The sequence below is a fragment of the Podarcis gaigeae genome, assembly GCF_964106915.1.
Source record: "Podarcis gaigeae genome assembly, chromosome: 3".
Taxonomy (NCBI): domain Eukaryota; kingdom Metazoa; phylum Chordata; class Lepidosauria; order Squamata; family Lacertidae; genus Podarcis; species Podarcis gaigeae.
The window spans coordinates 102,385,841-102,413,288 of NC_139680.1; the positions used below are offsets into that span (position 1 = coordinate 102,385,841).

At 44.2% G+C, this 27,448-nt stretch overlaps 1 protein-coding gene across 1 annotated transcript in view; it reads left to right on the top strand.

The window, feature by feature from the left end:
- The window catches only part of PRKCE (protein kinase C epsilon), a 308,928-nt gene extending 284,532 nt beyond the window's left edge, over positions 1–24,396 (top strand). The window contains exons 14-15 of the mRNA XM_083733311.1: positions 2,484–2,630; positions 17,942–24,396. Of these exons, the coding sequence (XP_083589437.1) occupies positions 2,484–2,630; positions 17,942–18,088 (294 nt within the window). The 3' untranslated portion in view covers positions 18,089–24,396. The remainder of the gene's footprint in view (positions 1–2,483; positions 2,631–17,941) is intronic.
- The last annotated feature ends 3,052 nt before the right edge of the window (positions 24,397–27,448 follow it).

A 27,448-nucleotide genomic window follows, 5' to 3' on the forward strand; every position in this document is an offset into this window, starting at 1 on the left:
ATTTAGCTCTCCCCACCCCAAACCCCAAGAAAAAAAAATAGTTTTAAGCTTAGCTTTGTGTTTGAAACTTGTGTTCTCCGTCTTGTACTTTAACGGCATGCAGTTAACAGAGGAGCAGGAAGAACAGAGGAAATGAAGGGGCGTCTATGTACTTGACTGCCGAAAATTAGCAAGGGATTAGCTTTGGAACGCTTTGTTTCCTTGCATTGTACTGTTAGACATGCGTTTTGTTCGTCAGGCCCTGTAAATCAGAGTCTTATTAAGTCGTTGAAAAGCATTTCTTTTAGCAGCTTTTGCAGAATGGACCTTGCTTTCTATTCAGCTGATTTTCTATGCAGTTTATTTCTGTTTTCCAGAAAGGTTTTATAATCTCGGCAACCCCAGATGCTTTGAAATAAAAAACTATGAGAACCTGGAATTTAATTTCTCCAAACCCAAACTAAAATCCTTGTTGGCAGAGATCCCATTTTGCTGCAGAGGCTTCTTGACAGTACACACAGCCCTAAAGTTATTTTTAAAAATGTTTAAATATCTTGTGACTTCTGGGAATTTAAACCCTTTTTTGTTTTTGTTTTTCCTAAGGCTTAGGCTTGCTTCCCTTCAAAATGAGAATAATATGAGGAAGGTGAAGCCATAGCTGTTGCACGCAGAATATCCCAGGCTCAAAACCCAGCATCTCTGGTTGAAGAGGAGTGAGAAACCTCTGATTTTGCAGATGGGTGTTTGGCTCCAACTCCCCTCAGCCCCAGCCAGCATGGCCAGTGGTCAGGAATGATGGGATTTGTAGTCTTAACAACATCTGTAGAGTCTCAGGTTCCCCATGCCTGGGATAAAGGATCCCACGCAGTAGAGCTGGGATCAGTATATCCACCTGAGACCTTAGAAAGCTGCTGGCAATCAGAATAGACAGGGACTGGCTTATTTATGGAAGGGACACAGGGTTAAACCTGCGTCCTAGACTCTGATCGACAAGAGCCTAGGACTTGTCGATCAGGTCAGCGGTTCAAATCCCCGCGTTGGGGCGAGCTCCCGTTGCTCGGTCCCAGCTCCTGCCAACCTAGCAGTTCGAAAGCTTGTCAAAGTTCAAGTAGATAAATAGGTACCACTCCGGCGGGAAGGTAAATGGTGTTTCTGTGTGCTGCTGTGGTTCGTCAGAAGCGGCTTAGTCATGCTGGCCACATGACCCGGAAGCTGTACCCTGGCTCCCTCAGCCAATAAAGCGAGATGAGTGCTGCAACCCCAGAGTCGGTCACGACTGGACCAAATTGTCAGGGGTCCCTCTACCTTTACCTAGCTTATTTATGTATCAGTTGTTGTTGTTGATGATGAAGATGATGATGATGATGACGATGATGATGAAAAGTCTTGCCCTGAGTTAGATGAGCCAGTGGCCTGATTTGGTAAAAAGTTGTTTCCTATGTTCCTAACATGAGGACCTTACAATTTGCCTGGAAAGCTCAGCTCCTTAACCAGAGGGATGAATTTCGGGGTATTTAACCTGGGATGCAAAGCACCATGCCACATCAAGTTACACAGAAGCTTTTACCAGACAGAAGGGGAAGGTGGCTTATTTTCAGTGCTATAACAAAGTAGCTTATTCTCAGCCATGCATCTTTCTTTTCATAGCTTCAGGCATTAAACTTTCAGACCTTAAAACTCAACAGGTGCATGCAACAAATGGGTGCTTGGAAACAGGTACACTAATCTGATAGCTGGGATTGGCTTTGGTCCATTGCCAGGTAGTGTCTTCAGTGGTCTAATTATGTATGATGAAGACTTATTTGAAAGACGTCTCCTGCTACCCAACAGGGAGTAAAAGGATGCGGTGGTTGCTGATTGGGGCAGCAGAAAGAGCAGCTCGGACTGAATATTTTTGTGGGCTTCTCTGCTTTCTTGACCTGCAGAAAGAAAGAATCATAGAGTTGGATGGGACCCTCAGGATCATCTAGTCCAACCCCCTGCAATGCAGGAATATGCAACTGTCCCTTACATATTCAAACCTGCAACCCTGGTGTTACCAGCACCACACTCTAGCCCAGGGGTCGGCAACGTGCAACCCATGGGCCAGATCCAGCCCACAAAGACCTTTTTACTGGCCCCCGAGCCACCCCCAAACTGAGCCACCTGCTTGGCGAGGCCCCCGTGCGCTGCGCTAAATTGGCGCAGCGTGGTGCAGGGACTAGCCGACCGGTGCTAGAAATCATGTCTGCACATGCGCAGATACCAGAAATCGCTTCTGCGCAGGCGCGATTTTCAGCGTCTGGGCATGCGCAGAAGTGATTTCTGATGCTGCGGACATGCGCAGACGTGATTTTCGGCTGCGCCACCCAGCCCATGGATGATCTCTGTGGTAGTGATCCGGCCTATGTCTGGTAAGCCTTGCCGACCCCTTCTCTAGCCAAGAACTTGTTGCCCCTTGTTGCTTCATTGGTTCAACTTCCCACTATGCAACAAATGTTTGATACCTTTTGTTTTTCCTCTAGTTCATGACAAAAAACCCAAATAAGCGACTTGGCTGTGTGGCATCTCAGAACGGCGAAGATGCGATTAAGCAACACCCTTTCTTTAAGGAGATTGACTGGGTTCTTCTAGAGCAAAGGAAAATCAAGCCTCCCTTCAAGCCTCGGATTGTAAGTAGTGCTTTGACACTGTGCAAGAGACCTTGGTTGAAAATATATCAAAGTTTATTGGTGTCCTTTATAGTAGTAAGACTCTAATCCTATACAGATTTACCTGGAAGTAGGTCCCATTAAACTCAGTGGGCCATACTTCGGAGTAGAAATGTATAGAATTTCACTGTAATGCTGCAGTAGAGTTGAAAGCCCAGGTAGCAGCCATTCTAAGGTGGTTGGTTTCTTCCAAGGTAAGTCTCAGGTTTGCTTATTGTATGCTGAATGTAAAAAGGGTCATTATGTATTCCTTAAAAACACAAGAATTAATGGAATCAATTATTGTAAAGCCAGTGCGGTGTAGTGGTTAAGAGCGGTGGACTCGTAATCTGGTGAACCGGGTTCGATTCCCCGCTCCTCCACATGCAGCTGCTGGGTGACCTTGGGCTAGTCACACTTCTCTGAAGTCTCTCAGCCCCACTCACCTCACAGAGTGTTTGTTGTGGGGCAGGAAGGGAAAAGGAGATTGTTAGCTGCTTTGAGACTCCTTAGGGTAGTGATAAAGCAGAATATCAAATCCAAACTCTTCTTCCAAACTCTTCTAAAGTGAGTCCACAGATTAAGTCACCTGGATTATAACTTGCCTCACTTGATAGCCTAACAATCTAAAATCATTGTTCTTGGTTTTGAAATGATCAGCCATCATATCCCACTGCCGCTTATAATATCATCACTGAAAGCACAGCAAAGGTCGCCATGTACTGACCGAGCATTAATCTGAACAAGTAAATATAAATAAAGATGAATGTAAAAGAAGCCTAAGAAGACTTCGTCATGATCATCCATTTGAGTAGACATACATATGGGATTTCCACTGCAAGAATATTTAAGAATGTTTTAAAGCAAACATATCTCTACACAAAACAGAAAAGGGAAATTATTGTTATTTCTTTCCTCTCTGAACAAATTTTATTTTTCAAGTTTTATCTCCCTTCTCCCCAATTTGGACACAGAAAATGTATTCACTGCCTGGAAGTTTAATCCTTGATGGCAGTAGGTTCTGCCTCTGTTGAGTCTCGTGTTTTGACTCTGTGTCCCAGTATTCCACAGGGGAATGTTTCTGCACCATGTCCCTTTTTCAAAAACAAGCCTTGGAAAACTTCAGGCTTCCCTCACTGTGGATATATGATGGAGGGGCTCAAACAGTATCAACTGGTCAGCTAGCTTCTAATGCCTTGAAAACGGAACCTCAGAGGATTAATTTTTTGCCACCTGGTGCTTGAGCTATCTTCCCCTGGAAGCCTTGGTAGACTCTGTAATGCAGTAAAGCCTGCCACCAATTCTGTTGCTATGCTGATAGCATTAATATATGATCTTTTAAATACCTTGGCAACTGAGTGCATGTCCAATATTGTCTTTTTTTAAAAAAATCTTCCAAATGGGGAGCTGATCATCAAATGTTGAGCAATATCAAGAGATAACTTGGGTGACTTAAGTCACACAGATTAATCTTTTTTGCATATCACCCAGTTTCAGCTCTCACACAATGGAAAGCGTTCTTGCCTTCAGATGAGAATCACGTAGTGTTGAGTGATGAGAGACTAGAGCGATGCATATCATTTATTTATTTACCTGCTACTTTATTTATTGCTTCAAGCTGAGTAGTATACAGTAAAATCATTATACAAAATCAGTACATGATATACAAAACAGGCTAAGATATATGCACCTATGAGGCCCCCCCCCCCAGAATTATACTCAGTTCTTTCCTTTTATTTTTTTAAACCCAGTTTGAATTCTGAACCATTTATTTTATTTTCCAAGTACTGAATACTGATGCCATTTAACTGTGAGCACCTCTGCTCATTCTGTTCTTTTCTCACGCACACTGCCCCCCCCCCCAAACTTCATGAAAATCTTTCAGGGGGAAAAGCAGGAGCTAAACTCATAGCTCCAAGTGAATTCACTTTCATTTCCCTGCAATTGTTCCCTATTTTTTCCTATGCAAGCGTCAGATGAGGCACGTCATTCCCTGGCTACTATCCATGCATTCTTTTATTTTCCCTCTTGCACAATTCCTCATTATTATTAATAACAATACTTAAGTCATAGCACTGACTCCAGCCCTGCCAGGAAAGGAGAAAAGGGTTACACAAACTTGAATGTGCCATGCATCTCTTTTGCGGACCTTTCCAGTGAGCTTCTGAACTGGAATGCACACAGGAGTGGCTGCCTCTGCTAGAGAACATAACTTTAGACAGTTCCCTGTCTCCACTGGGTATGCATTCTAAATGCAGGCCCAGGTCATTTATGCATCTCACTGAATCTTCCACTGAGCATTTCCATGAGATAACCTCTGGTCCTGTTAGCTAGGGATGATGGGAGTTGTAGGCCAAAACATCTGGAGGGCCAAAGGTTGGGGATTCCTGGTCTAGCCCATGACCCCAAAGCATGTAGGCCATTATCAAAGTTGACCTGTAGGCAGTGGCCAGAGGCAGGAGTGGCTATGGTTCACCTCTGACCAGGGGTGGCTAACAGGAAGGAGGAATCACAAATAATAGGTGCCAAAGCTATCAGTAGCAAAATGTTCTAGGGCAAGATTTCCCAAACTTGGGTCTCCAGCTGTTTTTGGACTACAGTTCCCATCATCACTGGTCCTGCTAGCTAGGGATGATGGGAGTTGTAGTCCAAAAACATCTGGAGCCCCAAGTTTAGAAAACCATGATCTAGGGTGACCAAAAATTAGGTTAGAATTTAATTAGGCGCAGACCTAGTTCTCAGTGGCTTCCATTCATTCCTAAATGAGCTGCAATTGGCAAGGCAGCTTGGAAGGGGCAAATTAATTGGGAACTAGGAGAATGCTTGCCAAGGGGGGGTTGGGACTTGTTCCCAATTACTTAATAATAATTCCATAATATGTTTTTTAAAAAAAAGCTGTTATTCAGTCCTATAGAAGAAAGCAAAGGGCCACATTGCAAGGAGGCATCTTTTCCAACTCTGACATTGGTTGGCCTGGTCTCCACTGAAATGAACCCCACGGGGAACATGGAATACATTGTATACCCGCTGGGGTCCTTGCAGTCTATGAGCTCTCTTGCTCTCTGTCTTTCTGGCTTTTGGTCTTCTCCATTTCAGTCTCCCTACATTGCAAACACTGCTTTGGATAGCATATTTAAAGAGTTTCCATGTGTGAAAAGGTATGTTGTCAGCTGGCCTCTGGGCAGTTTCTGAGTCCCATTGAAAGCCATTCCCTGTCGTTACTTATTCAGACAAGATAGCTGTGCATGATTTGTAGACTTGGGAGCCGTTCGTGAGAGTGACATTGTATTCTACAGGGATGGGATTAAGACCAGTTCTAGGAAACCATTCTGTGTAAAAAGAGAGAGAAAGGGTCCTTTAAGCTAATTCGTGGAGCAGCAGTGTAATCCTGTGCTGCGTGAGCAGGTTTCATTTCTTCATCCTTCACTTTCAGTAAGGCTAACACACTGGACACTATGCAGGCAAGAAGAATTGCACAAGTACCAGGTGCTCCTTCAAGTCATTTAGAGTTTATATGTTAGCATCTTGAATTGGGCCCAGTAACATAATGGCAGCCAGTGCTACTTGCTCAGAATCAGTGTTGTATGGTTACCATTGTTCCAACTTTGCATTGAGGCCAAGTAGACATAGGAGTGCTTAACATGGGTTGGTTCAACATACCTCCACATGTGGTGGGAATGTCCCAAAACCCATCTCTTCTGGACAGCAATCAAACAAGAAATATGCAAAAGCAAGTATTAGAAGTCACCCCAGAACTGGCCCTACCAAACATCTTCCAATATAATAATGCCCACTCACATCATAAAGAGCTCATAACCCACCTACTCCCAGCAGCCAGAAACATCATAGCCAGACACTGGAGAAATCTGTCAGGAGTAAGCATGGACCAATGATACCAAATAGTATGGGAAACAGTCTTATTAGAAAAACTAACCAATAAACTGAAACTGACATGGGGACAAATAGAAGAAGACACCTTCACCCCAGTATGGCTCCCCTTTTTCACATACACAGCCCAACAAGACGACAAGAATGTGCCAAAAGTATACAAATCAGTCTGGCTAACCTGATTCAGAAATACACACACCCACACACCGCTCACATACAAAAACAAATCTCACTACAGCCACCCAACCAAGACAACCAACCACAACCTAGGCCACCACCAACCTCTCTCACCATCAAGGAAACACAACAAATCTCTCTCCCCCTCTTTTCTTCCTCACCCAACATTGTATGTAACACTAATGTCTCACAAGAAATGAAACTGAATTGGAGGAAACACAACTTGAAAAAAGAGACAACACATGTGGTTTTGAAATCTTTAATAAAAATATTTTTAGAAAGAAAGAAAGAAAGAAAGAAAGAAAGAAAGAAAGATAGATAGATAGATAGATAGATAGATAGATGGGTTGGTTCATGCTGTTAGTAAATACTATGGGACCCGATATCATTTCTTTATGATTCTTTAACACTCAACATAGAGTGGGAGTGGTTCTTTGGGTACCTTCCCTCCTGGCCCGCAGACCTTGCCCTTTGCTCAGGTGAGAGAGGAGCAAACAAAAGTGGCCTGTTGACTACTTGCTTGGAACAACAAGTAAACCTGACCTAAAAGGCTTCAAAGGGATTGTCTACTGTTCCGCACCCTGTTATAGCTCCCAAGCTGCTGTATGCTGGAGCTGGGAGTAGTGATGTGTCAAGTAGCACAAAGAGTGTGCAGATAGAATATGAACATCTGTACCACATGACCCAGTCAGGCCTATTGATGTGAAGATGTCTCCTTATTGTCTTGTCTTATCTTCCTGTTTGGCTAACTGAGGTCCATCTCAGTTCAGACATTTTTACCAACGCATTTACCTGCAATGTATACAGGATCACTGGCGCCCTCAATCATTCCTCACATTTAGGGACTAAACATTAAGACAGGGAGATCCCACACAGAGATGCATGTAGTGGAGCTCAGTTTCTGAAGCCACATACTGTTTATGGGAAGGCCAACGCAATAGTGTATTTATGCAAATCTAATGCACCATTGAGTCTAATGTGTGCCTCGATTTTCAAAACCCTTGAAACCAAAAAAGTATTTGCTATGCCAGTGGTGCTTTTCAAGCTTGCAATCAAATCTCATGTGCATCCTAATTTTTTGCAATGTAATTTGGCCAAAAAAGAAGTGCATTGCATTTGAGTAAATATGGCATGGGAGAGTGTGTGTGTGTGTGTGTGTGTGTGTGTGTGTGTGTACATCTCAGCAGACAGTGGCTCAAATCCAAAAGAAAGTTAGTCATTTTTTTAACCTCCCGCTGAAATTAATTGGGCACATATAAATTAGAAACAACTAATCTGCCCTTCTGATTTCAAAGGGGCTTAAGCACAGCTAATTTTTTTCTGGATTTGGAGCAATAATCTTTATGTTAAAATAAAATAAAAATCTAAGCTACCATGGAATGCATCCCCACCACCTGCGAACTGATACCTCTTAAGTGCTTGAAACCCACCCACCCCCATCTGTACAGTCCGAAGGAGGCAGTAAAACCACGAAGTTCCTTTTAAAAAGGTATGCTGGCAGATGTGGGCAATGGGCTGCATTTTGATCTCAGCCAATTAGACCTGTTAGCATATTGTTAAAAGAGGTGATTGGCATTTCGAGGTGGGTTGCTAACCTTCTACTTTTCAGACTGCCCCATTCCAATGCTGAAATTGCCTTTCCTTCTTCTCTCTTGCCTGGATGAAATAATAGCTGTCACAGTCCTGCCTCTTCTAAGTTGCTATATTTCCTTCAAATCCATCCTTGTAGCTTTCTTGCTCTTTGTTAAGTCTTAAGGATGCCAACGATTTGTTAGATTTTTCAATATAGTGCTGCAGCTAACGTTTCCATTTGAATAACCCCATCACTAGGAAAACATACCCCCCCCCCCCAAAAAAAAAACAATAGACAGTCCGCATTCCTGCAGAGTGCCAGCAGCAGCCAGTGTACAAAAGGGTTTCTTCTATAGTGAGGGAAAAGTCACTAATTTTTCCACAAGATCTTTACTGGTGCCATGGAAAACTATCCAGGTCCTTTTCTGCATGGATACAAATACTTGAAATCTGGGTGAAATGTAATGATTTCCAGTAGTCTGCACTGGAGTGAGCAGTTCCTCTGTTTGCAGATGAAAAAATATATCAAGTGTACAAGCTCATTTGGTAGATGAGGCAGCATAATTTCTGGTGTTCAGGCCATGAGCGCCGTTGCTTATGTAACCAAAACAGCACCACCTACCCGCGGAAGGTATAGCAGACTTGGGAGAATCCCAGGATTTTGCAGAAGTACAAAAAAAGGTCTTAAGAAGATGAGCCCAAAACAGGCCAGTGAGGAACTGAGCGTGCTCAGTGGACATGGAATGCTGACTATTGAGAGGGAGGAGCCAGAAAACCCGGAAGGAGGCGGAATGGAATGGAGTGGCTGGAACCCTAAGCAGAAGTATCTCCACACTGCAGCATTTTGTTGCCAGCCCCACTTGCATAAGTTTAATAATAATAAATATGGGTCAGTGGATTGCTGCAGAAAAACCGGCAGTTTGTTATAATAACAAATGTTGCAGCAGAGAGCGGGTTGCAAAGAAATGTGGCTGGAATCCTTAAAGAGGGACTTTTTTTCTGAAGGCAACCTTTCAAACATAAATAAACCTGTGGGTTTGCATCCAATGCTAGCCCTGCTCAGAGTAAACCCACTGAAAACTATGGACATGACTCACCTAGCTCTATTAATTCCAATGAGTTTTACTCTGAGCGTAGCTTATTTGGATACAGTCCATGGAAATTTCCTATGTTGGTGTTTGCTTTCTTTTGCTTTCTTTAAAAAGGCAACAAAACAAAACAAAACTTGTAACTACGGAACCCAAATATTTGTGCATTTTTTCCTATTCCGCTGCTTTAAAAAAGTCATAATGTTGCACATGCACTTTCTTACTGAACCTGTCCTAGGTACAGGATTATGACTTTGCAGTTTGGCAAATAAATAAGTCCCTGTTTAAAATGCAGTATCCTGCACAGTAGTAGTAATGGGAACACCAGAGATTACTGGCCGAGTAAATTTCTTTTTGTGTGAATGTTCTCTCTTTTCAAGTTTGCTTCAGTGTGAATGTCCCTCTTTAAGGTAAGGCCTGCAGTGTGGGGAAAATGCCCAGGTAGGTTTGTTTCCAGGCCTAATACATGCAAACGCGAGGTGTCCCTCTCCAGTCTCATAATATATTTCCATTCAGTCATCCCGGTGCATGGCAAGTGGCGTTTAACAGAGGGGGACGCCAAGGGGCTGTAGTGCATGCGTCTGCATGGAATGTATTCTGCTCAAATCAACTTTGGGCAGTGGAGTTTGGCCCACGTACCATTGGAAAACACTCTTTCATTGACTCCCCTGCCTCCCTTCGCACCCTTAAGGACTCTTGACACCTCCAAGTCTCTTCTCACAGTTCTGATCAGTGTATTGGAAAGGGATGATAGAACTTGCCTATGGCTTATATTTGCTAGAATCTATCTAACAGTGGAGAGACGAGAAAGCCAGGTGGGCCTCTTTTGCTCCAGCTGCCGTCAACGTGCTTCTCTACGTTGGTGGCAGCCAGGAGGGTTTGGCTCGAGAGCAGACCGAAGCAGGAGCACAGAGGAACGGGTGTGGGTGGGGCAAACAGAATGGTAGGGGGCCAAGGCCTGATTGAACACCAGCACACACACACACACACACACACCGTCCTCAAGGGATTTCAGTATTCAAGGACAGTGAATCATTTGGGGGCCAAGCAATCTACCAGTGTGTGCATCCCAAGCAATAGCAGCAGGTTATCAGAAACCTGCAAATGCTGGGGAGGAGGGCTCCTGATTTTACATGGAGCTCCAGTCACATTTGGACTTCTCCATTCTCTTTCGTGAAGAAGTTTAATGCTCAACAGGCAGTACATGCATGCGTAGGGAGCATTTCCTTTATTAATAGAGAAGGTCTAGAGCAGTGTTTCCCAACCTTTGGTCTCCAGCTGTTTTCAGACTACAATTCCCATCATCCCTGACCATTGATCTTGCTAGCTAGGGATCATGGGAGTTGTAGTCCAAAACAGTTGGGAAACATTGGTCTAGAGGACAGTCCATATGTTCATATTACCAGACTAAGGAGTTCCTATATTATATGGATTTTGGGTCATGGCCAATTACTTTTTTTTAATCCTTTGTGAGATTTTAGGGGGGGGACCTCCTGCCATCCAACCTCACAGGTGGATATTTATTGCTGTTTATGTTCATTTCCAAAGCACAGTGATGTGTTTATTTAGTTTTAATTGTAGCACCCTGTGCGTTGCTTCTCTCCGCCCTTTTTAAAGAAGGAGGATGTTCCCTTAACTGGGATTTCTGCCAAGTGCCACCACTCCTATCCTACCATTGTTGTGGCCAGAGAAATCTGTTGACCAAGTTTGCAACATTCCCGCCCCCCTTACTCCGTTACTTTATTGTGCAATCAATCCTCTACATGACTCCTTAAAAATCAGTGGGCTGGTTTCAGTAGGTCTACTTCGATTCTCACTTAGCAAACTACAATCCCAGCAAATGTATGATGTTGCAAACCGATGAAGCCCACTTCATCAGACACATGAACTGTTACCCAGACAGTGGAGTGGAGTGGGGTGGGAATTGTGAAGAGTGAGGTCAGAGGGAAAATAAAACCCAAACATGCATATTTGTTTCTGTGACAGTTAACCAACCCATTTGAAACCCTGAAGTTTCCTATGTTCCTAGCAGAGCAGTGATGATAACAAAACCTTCTGGCATTGGGAAGCTGATTAGCACATGCAGTGGGATAAATACACAATATCTTGATTCAGGCCACAAGCGATACAGTTGAATTTCTTGATCAGCTGTTTCCTACTGGAGCCTCTCTTCTGAAGTGCCGTTACAGAATGTCCGCTGCTGCTGTTTTTGCTGCAGGAGAGCAGCACTGGAAATTTTGTTGGCAGACAATGTGTAATAAGAAATGAAGTTCTAAAACAAGACCACACCCTGCCCATGTTATTTGTGGCATTCAGCATCCAGTGCGCTTTGCATCTTCTGCAGCTTGCCATTGTACAGTCTCTGAGAAAAACGTTCGCCGTGCGGTGCCATGCCCGTGTCCGTGAACTAGGCACCACCTATAAGACTGGAATCTTAAGACAGTAATGCTAAGAAGGAGTAGAAATGCCGCTGGACCTGTTTGCTGTGCTCAGCAGATGGGCCCCAACAAAGGGCTTCAAAACAGATCGCTTTCATGAGAAGGATAAGGAAGGGCAGTCAAGTATTCTCAGTTCTACATTTAGGAAGGCAATCGCTAAGGCCCCAAACAGGAAGTAAATGCATTCACAGATACTTTGGCCCTAAATTGTACATTTGGTTCTTTGAAAAATTAACTTTTGTTCACGCCCCCAAGTTTAATTTTCGCTGCAGAGCCAGCCCAAATTATTTTGCTTCCTGAGGTGGAGGGAAGGATGGTGCCCATCTGAAGAAATGTGGGGCTTAAATGTAATAAATAAATGCCTAGAATTTGAGCTTGCGAACATGGCAGGCAAGCCATCATGACTAATCTGCTGTTTGTCAGGTGCAAACCCGTGTATCTGTATCCTCCTGATACTGGGGTGGAGGGGAAATCGAGTTTGCATTGCATTTTAATGCAGGCCTAACTCGTTAACTCTTCCAGAAATGAGCCAAACTTTGTGATGCTGTTGTCCAACTAAAAAAAAAAAAAGTGTGCAGAAATGCATATGGGAGAGGAAGGTGTGCCTGCAAATGCACATCTATATGAGTGCAGATGACACACCCAGCACATTACATTAAGCAAAATGGCTTGCTAGAATTAGAAGAGATGCAAATGAATTTTTGCCATGACTATTTTTAAATTTTATTTTAAAGCAGCTGAACTTAATATTGGGGCAATGAGAAACTGACAGATTTGCCCATGTCTACCCCCTTGTTTCTTCAGAAAAGCTAAGTGGAACAGAGTGAGAGGAGCAGCAGTGCTTAACCTTTTCTCCACCTGCCAGTTCCTCACTCTACATTGCCTTCCCCATGTAGCTTTTCATCCCAGCATCTTTCAATAGTATTCTCCCCCCTCCCCCCATTTTTTTTGCTCTTGCTAAAAAAAAATTAAGCTCATCAGACCACAATTACTTTAATTCAACCAGGAACTTCCTAAGAAAAGAGAGCCAGTGTGGTGTAGTGGTTAAGAGCAGTAGACTCGTAATCTGGTGAATCGGGTTCGATTCCCCGCTCCTCCACATGCAGCTGCTGGGTGACCTTGGGCTAGTCACACTTCTCTGAAGTCTCTCAGCCCCACTCACCTCACAGAGTGTTAGTTGTGGGGGAGGAAGGCAAAAGGAGATTGTTAGCCGCTTTGAGACTCCTTCGGGTAGTGATAAAGCGGGATATCAAATCCAAACTACTCCTCCTCTTCTTCCCCCTCCTCCTCTTCTTCTTCTTCTTAAGTAAAGCTCTTTCCCACTCCATTCCTGTTCACCACATCACTTTGTCCCTTTTGCTGCCTCTCAACATCCTCCTCCTCTCTCATCCTGACTTCCACCTTCACTCTATCATTTTATCTCTGACCTCTACCTTCATGCCATGCCTTTCGTTTTTCTCCTTTGCCTCTTGCCTCTGGTTTTCCCACCCACCCACCTGCTCTTCTCAATTAAAGTAAAAAATAAGTAAGTATTGAGGTCTGATCCTAGGTGGGGAGGAGGGAGGGAAAGGTCTCAACATGGCTGGTATTCTCATGGTGGCTTCTATGTAGGCAGGGTCCAAAAGCAGCCCAGACTTGGCCAGTTGGTGCAGAAAGGCAGTTGCTGGGAACTGCGGAGAGATGGTGGGGACGGCTTTGCGGGAGAGGTGTTTGCAAAGGAGGATTAATATAAAACGAGGGTGGGGGACCCTTTTCATCCTGAGGTCCACATTCCTTCCAGGACAAGCTTCCAGAGACCACAAGCCAGTGGTGGGTGGGGCCAGAGACAAAAGTGGGTGGAGCAATTGATGTAAAATTCACAGTAGGCTAGTTTCTACACACACTCGCAATCCCCCTTCTACCCTCTATGCAGGCAAGCAAAAGGCATTGTTAGGGTTCAAGGACACATTCCAGCCAGGCAAAATCATGCAAGGAGGGTACAGACCAGGGCCAGTGAGGGATGTGGCTTGGGGAGAGTCCATAGGGCCAGGTAGAGAGGCTTGGAGGGCCACCTTTGATTCCTGGAAGTTCGGCTCCGCAGCCCTGATATAAAGCAACCAAAGAGGAATAAAGATTGAAAGGAAGGGGGCGGGTCATAGCTATGCCTCTTCCTGGTGCTTCCGGTAGGCCTGCATTGCTAAAAGCAAAGATGTGACTATGGAGTTATTGTTTTTATTTTCTTGGTGCACTTGTAGTTTAGCAAACAAACAAACAAAGTCAAAAACACAAAAGCAAGCCTTTTTGAAAAGTAATAGGACAATTAGCGGTTTGGCCGGGAAAGAGAAACATCCAAGAAAATGCAGGGCAAGTTCTCTTGAGAGGCAGGGCTGCACCAGTTACGTCACCGGCTGCTACTCCAGCCAGGAGTTGCTGCAGGTCTTGTTTAGACCACACCGAAGAAGTTGATGCTGCAGTTGCATTCAGTAATTAAGGAGTGGGTGGAAATGGCCACAAAGCCGGTCTTTAGAAAGACTGCGGAACAGCAGAGAAAAGCAGAGCGACTTCATCTGGGTTCTCCCCAATAAAGGAGTGCACAAATGATGTGGCTGGAGTGGAAGCAAACTGAATTCCTTCTACTGTAAGAGCATTCTTCAAACTCTTCCCACGCATTACAGTTTCTTTTCAGCCACTAAGAGGCAGCGGAGTCCTCTTTTCTCTTCTAACAGGTGCTGCAGCAGTAGCAGGTAACAGTTAGCTAATGAATCTATGCTCCATAGCACATTCTGACTTTGTGCTAGCATTGAATTGCCCAGAGTCAATCCTGGTCTGCTCCTGAGCCATGAACAGTAGCTTGATCTGCAAGAAGCAACAGCAGTAGCTTTTCGCAGCACAGAGAGAAGCATTGCCCCCTCTTTATGGCAGCTGAACAAGGTGCTGTGAAAAGGTATAAGAGCAGGAGGCTAGTTTAAAAGTTGGCAGCCCAGTTTTTACATAACCCTGAGCATGCACTGGAGATGACTTGAGTGATTCACACACCTTCCCTTTGAACTTCTAAGTTTCATGCAGAGACAAACTCTCACATCTGGTCCCAAAAACTGCAAAAGAAATTTCAGGAGAAATTCACTTGGAAGTTCATTGCACACAAATTCATTCCAGCCCTAGAACTGCAATTTTCTTCTTCATCAAATCCTGCAAGAATGGGGAGTCTGTGGCCTCTAGATATTGTGGGACTGTAACTCCCAGCAGCCAGCACCAGGAATGTTGGAAGTTGTAGTCCAGCAACATCTATAGCGCCACACCTTCCCCATTCCTATTCCTGAGTCTTTTAATTGGATGACACCCCCTATTTCACTCCCAGTAACCACTGGATGCCACTGATGTTAGAAAGATGCAAAAGCAGCAATATTTACACCTATTGTCACAAGCTCTTGTCATGCCACGCTTGTGTTATCAAACTCTTGCAAGCTTGCAAAATACTCCCATTGCTTGTCTAAGTAAGACATGAAAATATGTGTATCCCCAAACACAACTAAGAACAAAATAAGGCAATTTCTATTTTTTGGGGGGGGGGTGTTTGGGTGGGGCGGGGTCCGTAGGTTCACAAGAAGTTTTTTTGAAGATACCTAGGAAAGGGATCCTAGCAAATCAGGAACCTTGGTCAGCAAATGCACATCCAGAGCATTGGCTGGGGTAAAACTAGGAAGGAGAGATGGGTAGGGTGGGTGAGACTGGTATGAAAAGCCCTCAGTGCTCCCTTCCCTCCCATTCCTTTCCATTTTAAATTGCTCCCAGTGGGCAAAGAAGCCGTTGGGCTCCATTGCAAGCAGTGGCAACGTAACAGGGAATTTGCTTTCTGATGGGATGGTGTGTAGCATTGTGTATCCTTGCCAAGTCAAGACAGACAAGTGAGGTGTCGGGAGCTTGTGTCTCTCCTGCTTCGTACTTGGAAAACCCTTTAGCTTAAGGTGCTTCCAAAGGAAGGCTTTGCCAGGAAGCATTTCACAGATGGCTGACCTGTTGTATGGTTTTGAAGCAACATCCTGCTGGCTCCCGTCTCCATGGCTGGTGTGACTGAAGTGTTAAGTCTAGCAGCAACCAGTATCAGAGGCAACAGTGGAGGTCATCAAGCCAGCCATTTGCAGAAGTGCAGCGATTGTTGGGTGAAGCCACTGCCCAGGAGCACCCTGGGGACATTTGAAGGCCAAGCGTTTTATTTATTTACTTTTATTCATTAGATTTATACACCACCCTTCATCAAAAGATCTCAGGGCAGTTTCGTGAGATTCAGCTTGTCAGAATGTCGCCCTCATTGTAGAGAATGGGAGCCACACTCCAAAAACATAACCAGAACCCTGCTGGGTCAGAACAGAGGCCTACCTGGTCCAGCATCCTCTTTTCACAGTGGCAGTGGCAGACATGATATCTGTGGGAATCCCCTAAAAGCAGGGCATGAAGTCAGTAGTCCCTCTCCAGCTTGTGGTCCTCATTCACCAGTCTTCAAGAGGCCTGTCCCCTCTAATACTGGGGAGTTATTTATCTATTTCTCAGCATTATTTATACCCCACACATCTTATCGGGTTGCCCCAGCCACTCTAGGCGGCTTCCGACACATATAAAAACATAATTAAATGTCAGACATTAAAAAAAAACTTCCCAATACAGGGCTGCCTTCAGATGTCCTCTAAAAGTTGTGTAGTTTATCTCCTTGACATCCGACGGGAGGGAATTCCACAGGGAGGGCACTGCTGCCAAGAAGGCCCTCTGCCTGGATCCCTGTAACTTCGCTTTTCGCAGTGAGGGAACCTCTTAAGTGTTTTACGTACTCATAATAAAAAAGTGTTTTTCAAAAAGAATAAAACAAACTATCAGTTTAAAAAAACCAGTACAGTGGTACCTTGGGTTACATACGCTTCAGGTTATAGACTCCGCTAACCCAGAAATAGTGCTTCAGGTTAAGAACTTTGCTTCAAGATAAGAACAGAAATCGTGCTCCAGCGGCAGCAGGAGGCCCTGTTATCTAATGTGGTACCTCAGGTTAAAAACAGTTTCAGGTTAAGAACGGACCTCCGGAACAAATTAAGTACTTAACCCAAGGTACCACTGTATTTAAAATGATAAAAAAATTAAAATCAACAATAAAAGCCAGATTAAAACACACGACAGCTTCTACGTGTATGGGTAGTGAAGGCACCTGGTTGGTGTCAGTAAGCAGATGGTTCCCAAGTGTGGTAGCTTCCATGCTAAAAGATCAGTTTCTTACAAATGTGGACTGTTATGCAGCACCTAAGACCCTGCCAGTTCCACAGATTGAAGCAGTCAAGTGGGGCTCTATGGGACAAGGCTCTCTCACAGGTAAACTGATCCCAAGCTGTTAAGGGCTTTGTATACTAACAATAACACAAGCAGACAACCAGTGCAGATTCTCTCTCCCGTCAGCAATCGTGCGGCAGCATTCTCCACTAAGTTCAGCTTCTGGGTCCAGCACATGTGCAGAAGCCGTTGTTAGCTTTATCCTCAGCGAAGCTGCCTAATCCCCTTTAAAAGCCCCCCAAGTTGGTGCCCCCACCCTTCACGTCGTGTGCTAGAAACTTCCATGGTTTAGCTGGGTGCAGAAGTCCTTCCTTCTGTTTGTCTGTCCTGAGTTTTCCAACATTCAGCTTCAGAAGGGGTTCTGCTGCTCCTGCCACCTTGTTCATGCCCAGTTTGTGGTCTCATCCCGTGACGCCATTTGCAGGCAAGATACGTTTGAATTCATGCTTTACTTATCACAACATAGCTGCCCGCCTAAATATACAGCGGCAACCACTGCTGCATAATATCGTAATTGTAGCTGTCTGCTGTTGTCATCGCTCTCGATATTCCCCTGTAAGAGGCCAGCCGGCCTACTCCAAACCCATCCTTCGCTTCTGTGATCTCGTCTGGTCATCCTCATTATCTCCTGGTGGTTTTATATATGCACATAATTTTAGGGACCTGTTGGCTTACCTCAGAAGCCAAACAAGCGAAAACATCCTCACCCCCCGCTTCCTTCCTCACCCCACTTCCCCTCAAAAAACTGGGTTTTCTGTGTTTGGGGCTTTTAAGTACGAAAGAACTCCTCATCTTTATCTCCTCTCCCCTTTTTTATTATTTTTTTGCTTTTCTTCCTCAGAAAACCAAAAGGGATGTAAATAACTTTGATCAAGACTTTACACGAGAAGACCCAGTATTAACAGCAGTGGACGAGACAATTATAAAGCAGATCAACCAAGAAGAATTTAAAGGCTTCTCATATTTTGGGGAAGAGCTGCTGCCATAAGAGGTCCCCAGCATGCCGTTTGGGGCCACCAGTTCACTGACACTGCAAGAGGTGGTTTTCCGCTACCCAGTCAAGAGCTACTTCTCTGACCTTGAGCCCACAACCCTTACTTTCTACTATGTCTATCTATTTATTGTTATTTTCCTTTTGTCCTTGAGCTGGAGGCACTCACGATTTCCATGGAACGCAAAATATTTTGTGCCAGAAGTAGTTCGTGAAGGTAACACATTGCTGTTGTTTCTTGCTGCTGCTGCTGCTGCCACCTGCCCCGCCCCCCCCCCCCGACCCTCTCAATTTAGGATATTTCCTGTTGTTCTCCAGAAGGCCGCGACTTGTCCTCCCCATCCTCATCTAGCACCTTCATAAAATCATGGAATTTTAGAGTTGGAAGGGGAACACGAGGGTCATCTAGTCCAACCCCCTGCAGTGCAGGAATCTTTCACCCAACGTGGGGCTCACACCCGTGAGAGTCTCGTGCTCTGTCGACTGAGCTATCCTGGCAGAACTAATCCATTCTGCCATTTTGGAGATTTTTTAAAAAAGTCACTAGAAAGCTTCCCCTTCCCCCTGACCTGAGGAGATTTCTGACAGCCAAATAGAGCAGCTTTGAGGGCTGTGTTTGACTTCTAGGCACAAGATTCTCCACTCCTGCTAACAGTTTTCCAAGACATGGTAAATGACCGTCCCATTGCACACGCACCTCTCAAGTGTACTAAACAAACACTTAGATTTGCTTTCTTGCACCTGTGGAACTATCATAGAATTGTAGAGCTGGAAGGGCCATGAGGACCACCTAGGTCAACCCCCTGCAATCTTTTGCCCCAGGTGGGGCTTGAACCCGCGACTCTGAGATTAAGAGTCTCATGGTGTCCCGGCTGAGCTATCCAACCCAAACCAATAGGTGGGGATAAAGTCACCTTGTGTTGACTTTCCTGAATCGAATGTGAATTGGTCCATCGCATTTGCTGTGGCAGCACAGCATAGCTGTCGGAAGCCGATTCCTCAAATACGGACAGACAGCTTTAGGATCAACCAAGTCTACTTTTGCCCCCACCCCTCCTCCCCGCCAAGTTCTACAGGTAACACTGAGACTAGGGAGGAGGGGGCTGGCAGACAAGTGCCACCTTTCGGGCTGCTTGTGTGTTAAGAAGACAGGTAGGTGGGACACCCTCTGCTTCTTAGGCTTAGGAGTTGCCTTTTAAGCAGAAGGCAATGCACATTCTTTCTCTTCAAAGTTCTGCTGCGTTGGGCTTCCTAGTTCAATAGAACCAGGCTAAGGGCATCTACGGCCCACAGTACTACCAGCTTGAGCTCAGGGCAAAGGAGCCTGGACAGAGGTTTCCCTGCTCTTTGTTTAATACTGATGAGAACAGAGGCCATCAGTGCAGAAGGGATGAAGGGACTATAATGTGCATGGTTGCTACATAATTCCCACAGCTGTACTAAGATTCTTCTAAGGCAGAACGCCTGCGTGTGCTCAACCTAGGAGTAAACCCTGTTGCACTCAGTGGGGTTTATCTCCAATTAAGCATGCGCACGATTGCGTGAAAAAGGCAGGCTTGGAAGTAAATATTCGGCTCCCTACTAGGTGCTTCCAGAAATCTGTCCCGGCAACACTTTTAGCCCTCATAATGCAGGGTTTTGCGAGGGAGACATCTCCCTTTACCTCCTTCTCTCTGCTGGTTGTACCCTTGAGCTGCTTGCCAAGCCTTACCACAAAGCCATAAGTGAATAGGACACAGATATTTTACCGTGGATCTTGAAATAAATACACCCAAAGACGCACTTCTCTGTAAAGCTAGTTGCTGAGTGAAAAAAAACCCTGCCTGACTGAAGGACTGATAAAAATAGTCAGGTAAAGCTGCCATGGAAAGTCTTAAGATTATATCAGGAAAATTGCTCCCCACCCCCCACCCCAAGATACGAAACAATGTTTTTTTAAAAAAACAACAACAAATAAATGTTTTATTAAATCATAAAATCAAAACAGACAGACTTAGATGCTTTATAGACAGATGTTAAAGGGCTAAAGATTGGGCAAATTCTCCAAAAAACAAAACAAAACCTTGTAACTGCTTTAATAAAGCAGTATAGGTTTTCTGCAAATCTTACAGCTTCTCCGATGTGTACATAGTCATACTTCCATAGGGAAACTATTTTAAAAACTGGTACCTGAATCATTCATGTCATTGATGCAATAACAGGTGTGAAAGGGATTTTTAAGAAAGATGCTTTTTAAAGGAATCATTGTATTGAATCTGGGTGATGTCCCACTCTACTTTTACTTTTAACAGCAGTGTGTTACTTTTGCAGGCTTTTACAAAGGAGAAAAATGGGCATGGTTCTTTGTGCATAGCCTTTTCCCTCTCCGTCCCTCCTCTGCTGGCCTTGAGCCAGGAGCAGCCCACCACAAGCCTGTGTGTCGATGCAGAAGCCCTTGTCCTCCTCAGGGCTGTGTGCAGAGGTTGCTAGAGCTATCTGTGCAAATGCACTGGGAAAGAGAGGGCTGCTTTGAGCTAGCATCACCGATACATACATAGCAGGTAGTGGCTGAGGGTCAGACTAGCTAAACGTCTTTGCATTTCGCATGCACTTGAAAAATAAATGCACCCAGCAGCTGCATTTCCTCCCAATGCAAACAGCAGCTTCAGAGGAGCTGTTTTCATCAGGACTCCAGTAGGGAGAGGAAGGGTTAAGCCCCTTCTGTGATCTCAGTAATTATTGACCCCTCCAACAGCTGCTGGTTGCATTTAAAAATAAGAAGGTGTGCTGCATGCAAAGACACATTTGACAGAGCATTTTGTTTGGCCCCAAGGCATTGTGGGGCTTCTGGTCCTGGCTAAGGGCTGGGAAGAAACAGGAAGGAGGAAAGATTAAGGATAACATGATACTGTACTACTGTACTATGGGTCCAGCTGGGTCATGACCAATAGTACTACTGTTCTTTTCTGTGTGTTTTTGATATTTAGAAGAAGAAGAAAATAATCTGGTATAAAACTGTGCTATACAGGAAGAATACAAAGCCAGGCAAAGCGATTCATTATGTGAAATGTGTATCAAGAGACTGAAGATCAAGATTCAAAAACTGAAATTGCTAAGAGTTGTAAATGGATTTTCTTGTGTAGTCATTGAAAAAATAAATAAGGTAACTCATGTGGACAGTACATTAACAAATGTGAAGTTACCGCCTGTAGATTTGCTGACAGTGTTATGTACTTATATTTCTGGGAGTACCCTGTGTTGTGCGTGTGCGTGTGTGTACGTGTATTGTTGAGTGGTGTGTATACTATATATATATATATTATGTATATACACACATGCTGAGTGAGCAGTTAAGGGAATCCATTTTACTTGTTGCACTTGGATTTTCCAATTGCAGAATTTATATATACTTGTGACTGGCAGAGTGGCACTCAAAGAAGCTTTTTTCCTTTATCGTTTCTCCTTTTCTCTCTCTCTCTCTCTCTTGCCTTTTGTACAGACGAGGATTTTGTATATAGGTGTTTACTGCAAGGCCTGTGGAATTCAATGAATATAGAGGTATCAACTGCTGCATGTTCAGGCATATTATTAAAAAAAACCACAAAAAAACAAAGTTAGCCTATGAAAGAATAATTATGAATATGTCCATGTGCAATACTCTGTATGTGTATTGGTTCAAGTTACTGTCCGAGATGATTTTCCTCCACTTTGTTTGTTTGTTTTCTATTATTATTAAAAGAAAGAAAGATGTATACCTATATTAAGCTGTACTAAATCTCCTGTATAGTTAAACTCTATATGGAATGATAGAGATTGGGATGGGGGTGGGGAGGAAGGGAAGGGCCATGACTGACAGAAGCACAGGCTAGCCGCAGACCGCTTTCTCGTACTGTCTCTGTGGCGTGGAGCTTGGAGACTCTCCTCCTTCCCTCTCATGCTCAAATAACCCGAGGAGCTCTGGACCACCTGAGAAGAACCCCACGCCTGGGGAAATGTTCGCACCAGTCATATTTGTGCAACTGACAGGGCCTGCTGCTGACACCTGCAGTGGCCCCTACATTATTATTTTCTCTTTTTTACAAAAAAGTATGGCTCAGTGCCTTGAGCTGTGCTGGACAGCTGGTCTGGCTGCCACGTTCACTTCCCACAATACGCCTGATAGTGGGGCTTCGCTCCAGGGCATTGTGGGAAATGAAAATGGTGGCCACATTCAGCCCCCTGCTCAGAGCACTGTTGCCTGCCGCCACCAAGTAAGTCCATCGACGGAGAAGGGGGCCCACCGGAGAGCCAGTGAAAGCAGCACACACGGCCCGAGTTTGGGCCAGGGGCCTGAAGAGGAGTCTCGAGATGGGCTCCTGCCGCATGGCCTGCAGCGGCAGACATCCCTGGTGCATCGTGGGCTGGAGCCGCACAATTGATTCCCCCTGCTGCACACATAGCCTGAGAAAGTTGGTCCCGGGGATCTTCTCAAACAGGCAGGATAGATTAGCGTCAGCTTTGCGTCTGGCTGTTCATAGCGATTACTATATTCCGTTCCATTGTGGTTTTTCTTTTTTGTTTGTTTTCGTATTTAAACTCAGGTGTAGTGTTTTATATACATGTTATGTGTGCGTGTATATATATGTATACACGCACACATAAATATTGATGATTTCAAAATATTAAATATGCTATATCAAGTTACGTGGTCATGTGTTGTCTAGCTTACTGGTGTAGTAATGGAACAAAGCTTTTAGAATAATTTAATTTATCTTCACTAAAAACTTAAGGGCTGGAGCAGGACGGGGAGGGGGCAGGAATAAAAGGACCCCCCACCCCTCCAGCTCACGGAGTGGAAGCACAGAGACATCACAAAGGTCACATCATCTCATTAATTTTATGTTCGTTTGGGGCGGGGTGGGGATCATGTAGAACTGCCTGTTCATTTTCTGTGTGGTGATATTTCTGCCCTGTGTATTTCTGCCACATGCTAAGCTTTGGCTATCTGAAGCGTGAACTTGACAATGCTAAAGTGGTCTTTTCCTTAGGCAAACCAAACAGAGGCTTTGGAGATAGCCAAGTGGCCTCCAGGGGCTGCCCATAAGACTGGTTAGAATGAGGAAACTATCGTACAGTGCACTGTCCTGCTAGTATGGAACGAGAGGCCTTTAGACAAAACGGGGGATTAGCAAAGCCTTTTTAAAGGGATGCATTGCGCAAAGCAAAATTGTGGAGGGTGCGATGCCCTTGTTCCTGGTGTGAAAAATCACAAACTGTCATTCGTCCTTTTTGAAGCAGGTGGGGGGAAGCCCCAACACCTGCATTCCTTTTTCTTCAGGATGCTGAACAGAAAAGCAAATAGCTTCACACAGGCAGAAACTGCAGCTACAGTCTTGGGAGTCCTCTGCCTGCCTCGTTCCAGCGAGAGAGGTCCGTGCAGGTATTAAATGCCCTTCATTCAGTGAGTGTTTGCCAATGCGTTTGGGATGACGCAGGCCCCCATCTGCGTGGCAATAACTCACTCGAACCGGGTTGGGCTGTCCCGATGCGCCTTCTGATGGCGGGTGCATCAGCCTCTTAAGCCGCCAGGTAGTTTTGCAAAGGCTGCAACTGCATTGAAGTCTTGTGGGGTTTAGGCAACCTGGCTGTGTGCAGGGAATGCTGCCTTCAAGTCAGTTTCAAGTGAATACATAGAATTGTAGAGTTGGAAGGGACCCCAGCGGTCATCTAGTCCAACCCCCTGCAACGCAGGAATTCAATTCAAGTAGTTTGGTTTACACTAGCGGGTTTTTGTCTGTTAACTTTGAACTTATTTAAAATAAACACACTGTTACATTTCTTCCTCTTCTGTCACGCTTCTTTTCCACCACCCCTCTCTTTTTTGTTTTTTGTTCAAAGGTGTGCAAAATGCCAAGGCAAGCAAAAATTTGAAAAATAAATAAATAAATCAGGATATTTTTCTCTATCTCTATTTTTAGAGACACCGTTTAGCGTGCATGTGGGCGGGAGGGAATTCCATATTGTTAAAATAATGCTATCTCTCCAAAAAGGCTTTTTTAAAAATTAAAAACGAAAAACAAAGACTTCTTTTGAAATTATGTGCAGAATAGTTCTTGGGGGGGGGGGATATGAAATGTATTACCGTTTTAGAGGAGCAGGGAGGTATTTTTTTATTGTGAGGCTTTCTTTGTACAGAATTTTTTTCTTACGGTTGTAATTTGAATCTCTTGCCATTCGTTAGGGTTATTTCATTGTAGTCATTGTTGCTGTGCCAAATGTACTGTATTCTAAAGGATGTGAATGTGTATTGTTTCGGAACCTAATAAATCAAGGATGTTAAAATCTTATTTCGCATCTCTCACAACTCTTTTCAAATGAACGAAGAGGTTATTATAGAGACAGAGGATTGTATATACATTACATGTCAGCATTATTATCATTGATTATTATTACTCATTTATATTTTGTTGGCATCTGTCTGTCTTGAGAGACAATGGAGTGCACCTCCAGGGGTGAAGTCCAACCGCTGTGTTAGCAATACCAAAGTGACCTTCCTTGGCTGCAAACCTGGGCAGTGTGTCTGAAGGTCCTGGCGTGTTTTTAACCCAAACATGCTTTCCAGACGACAAGATTCCCCTCTCTTGGTCTCGCTGATGTGGTCCAAAGGAAAGCAGAGCAATACATTTCGCACAAACTTGGCTGTAGAAGTTGCCTGAACTATACTGCTTTATATTTTTAAGGAGGGGGAGAAAAATTTCAAAGTGGTTTATAGTAAAACATTAGAGAAGAAAGTAAAGTATAAAGTATACATTCTGAGCAACATAATTAATTAAAAAATAATTTAAAAAGTAAAAATAATAATTAAAAAGCAACACATAGTTAACAAGAAACTAAAGTATTATTTTAAAGATTTCAATTACAGAATGCACATTTAACACACGTGTGTGTGTGTGTGTGTGTGTGTATGTGTTTAGGGTTGCCATATTTCAAAAAGTGAAAATCCGGACACAAAAATGGTTGAGCTTTTGGCAAAATCTCAAAAAACACCCCAAAGTTTTTACCTATTTTGGGGGGAAATTGCCAACAGATCAACATTTCCAATATGGGCTGCCCAGACATTTTGCCACTTTTTGAAAATTCCACCCAGATGCCATTTTCGGTGGGCGAATCCTGGCTATGTCCAGGAAATTCTGGACATAAGGCAGCCCTAATAGATTTCAAAAGAAAACATTTCTAAAGGAAGTCAAAAATAAAATGCATATTTAAAGCAGCTTAACTGGATTGAGAATCATGGGTTAGATCTGGATGTTTTTGAATTTCACATTACGCAGTTTTGAAATGCACAGAGCTCATCTGAATGTGTTAAAATGGACCCCAAAGCACATAGTCCCGGCAGCCACTGAAATCCTTACATATTTTTGTGTATTTCTGCTTGGTGTTCAAAGGAGCAAATCAATCTAAATTCTGCATACCCTGAAAAGGGGCGTTGTCCAAACTAGCTCCATTTGCCTAGAAGTCTCAAACTTTCCAGACCCAGGATGCACTTTTTAACCCAAACATGCTTTTGGTGACCCATTTTTTAATCTTTTATCATATATTTGATAGTGGTGCGATTGTGGCAAGCGACCTTGGCTCAGGCTGTGAACCACCAGTGAGTTTCCAACCCACCAGTTGAAGGAAGTGACCTGGAAGACATTGCAGCAATTAGATTCTTAAGTGCTGAGTTTTAAGGCCAAAAGCATCTTATCATTTGAAAGAGGATTCATTGGGTGGGGGGTTGTCTTTAGGCGAAATTACAGCATCCATGTTTGTGTGGGGGGGGTAATTTACTTAATGCTAAAAGCTGTAAGCTAGCTAACGTTTACTCTGCGCACACAAACGAGAAACTGATTTTGGAAGCAGAGAGGATTAACAGCTGTGTAAGTGATAATTCTGGAGCATACAGAGAGCAGCAGTAGTATTATTCATCCAGTGAATAATACCCTGACCTTCTGCTCCTTGCCTGTAAACAAGAGATTCCAGGCATTCTCCTTGGAACCATACAATTTCAAGGCAAAAATTAAGCCCAGCCATAAAAGTTCTTCCTTAAGCAACTAGAAGCTGGAAGTGGAAGAATGAGAGACCTTGGAGTGTGACGTTATCGCACCACAAATTCCCCTGGCCATTGCCTCTTCAGCATCTGAGGAAACACTCTGCTATGATGAGATCTTTCAAAGGCAGGCTGGAGAAACTGTGATTCTTGAGATGTTTCTGGACTCCCATCAGTCCCAGGTGGCATGGCCAGGGATGACAGGAATTGGGAATCCAGCAACCTCTCAAAGGTCACAAGCTCCCCCAACCCCTCTTTTAAAGAGAAAATTCCATATGGCTATATCCCACACCATCCATGGGCATGATCATTATTTATTGTTTTTAATTTATTCAGCTTATATACCTCCCTTTATAAAATAAAATCCCAGGGTGATGTACAACAATAATACAGTGGTACCTCGGGTTACATACACTTCAGGTTACAGACTCCGCTAACCCAGAAATAGTAACTTTGCTTCAGGATGAGAACAGAAATCATGCTCCGGCGGCACGGCGGCAGCAGGAGGCCCCATTAGCTAAAGTGGTGCTTCAGGTTAAGAACAGTTTCAGGTTAAGAACGGACCTCCGGAACGAATTAAGTACTTAACCCGAGGTAGCACTGTAACACATTTCATGGTGCAAAACAAAAAAAATTCCTTCCAGTAGCACCTTAAAGACCAACTAAGTTAGTTCTTGGTATGAGCTTTCGTGTGCATGCACACTTCTTCAGGTACACATTTCATGGTGCATCAGTGATAAAAATGCATTAATAAAAAGGGCATAAAAGTAAAATAATAGCAGCCCCTCCCCCCACAGCTTTATCAGGCCATAGATTATTTAAAGGCCAAAGGCCTGGGTAAAAATGGATGTTTTTCCCTGGTGCCTAATGATGGCACCAGGGAAAGCTCTCTGGGGAGAGCATTCTACAGTCGGGGAGCCTCCACGGAAAAGTCCCGTCCTCGTGTTGTCACCCTCTGAGCCTCTTGGGGAGAGAGGACACAGAGATTGATCTTAGAAAACAAGCATAAGGTCTGGGTTGGTCTGTATGGAGAGGGGCAGTCCTAAGGTATTGCAGTCCTGAGCCATATAAGGCTTTCTCGGTCAGCACCAGCTCTTTGAATTGGACCCAGAAACTAACTGGCAGCCCGTGCGGTTGGGCCAGGCTTGTGTTAATATGCTCAAACTGTCTTATTCTGGTGAGTAACCTGGCCATATTTTTCAGCAAGACCAGCATCAAGGGTCAGCATGACTTGGCCCAGTCCTGAGCAGGTGAGAACCCTCTTGACTTTCACCATGGATTGCAAACAGCTTGTTCACACTCTGGTCCAG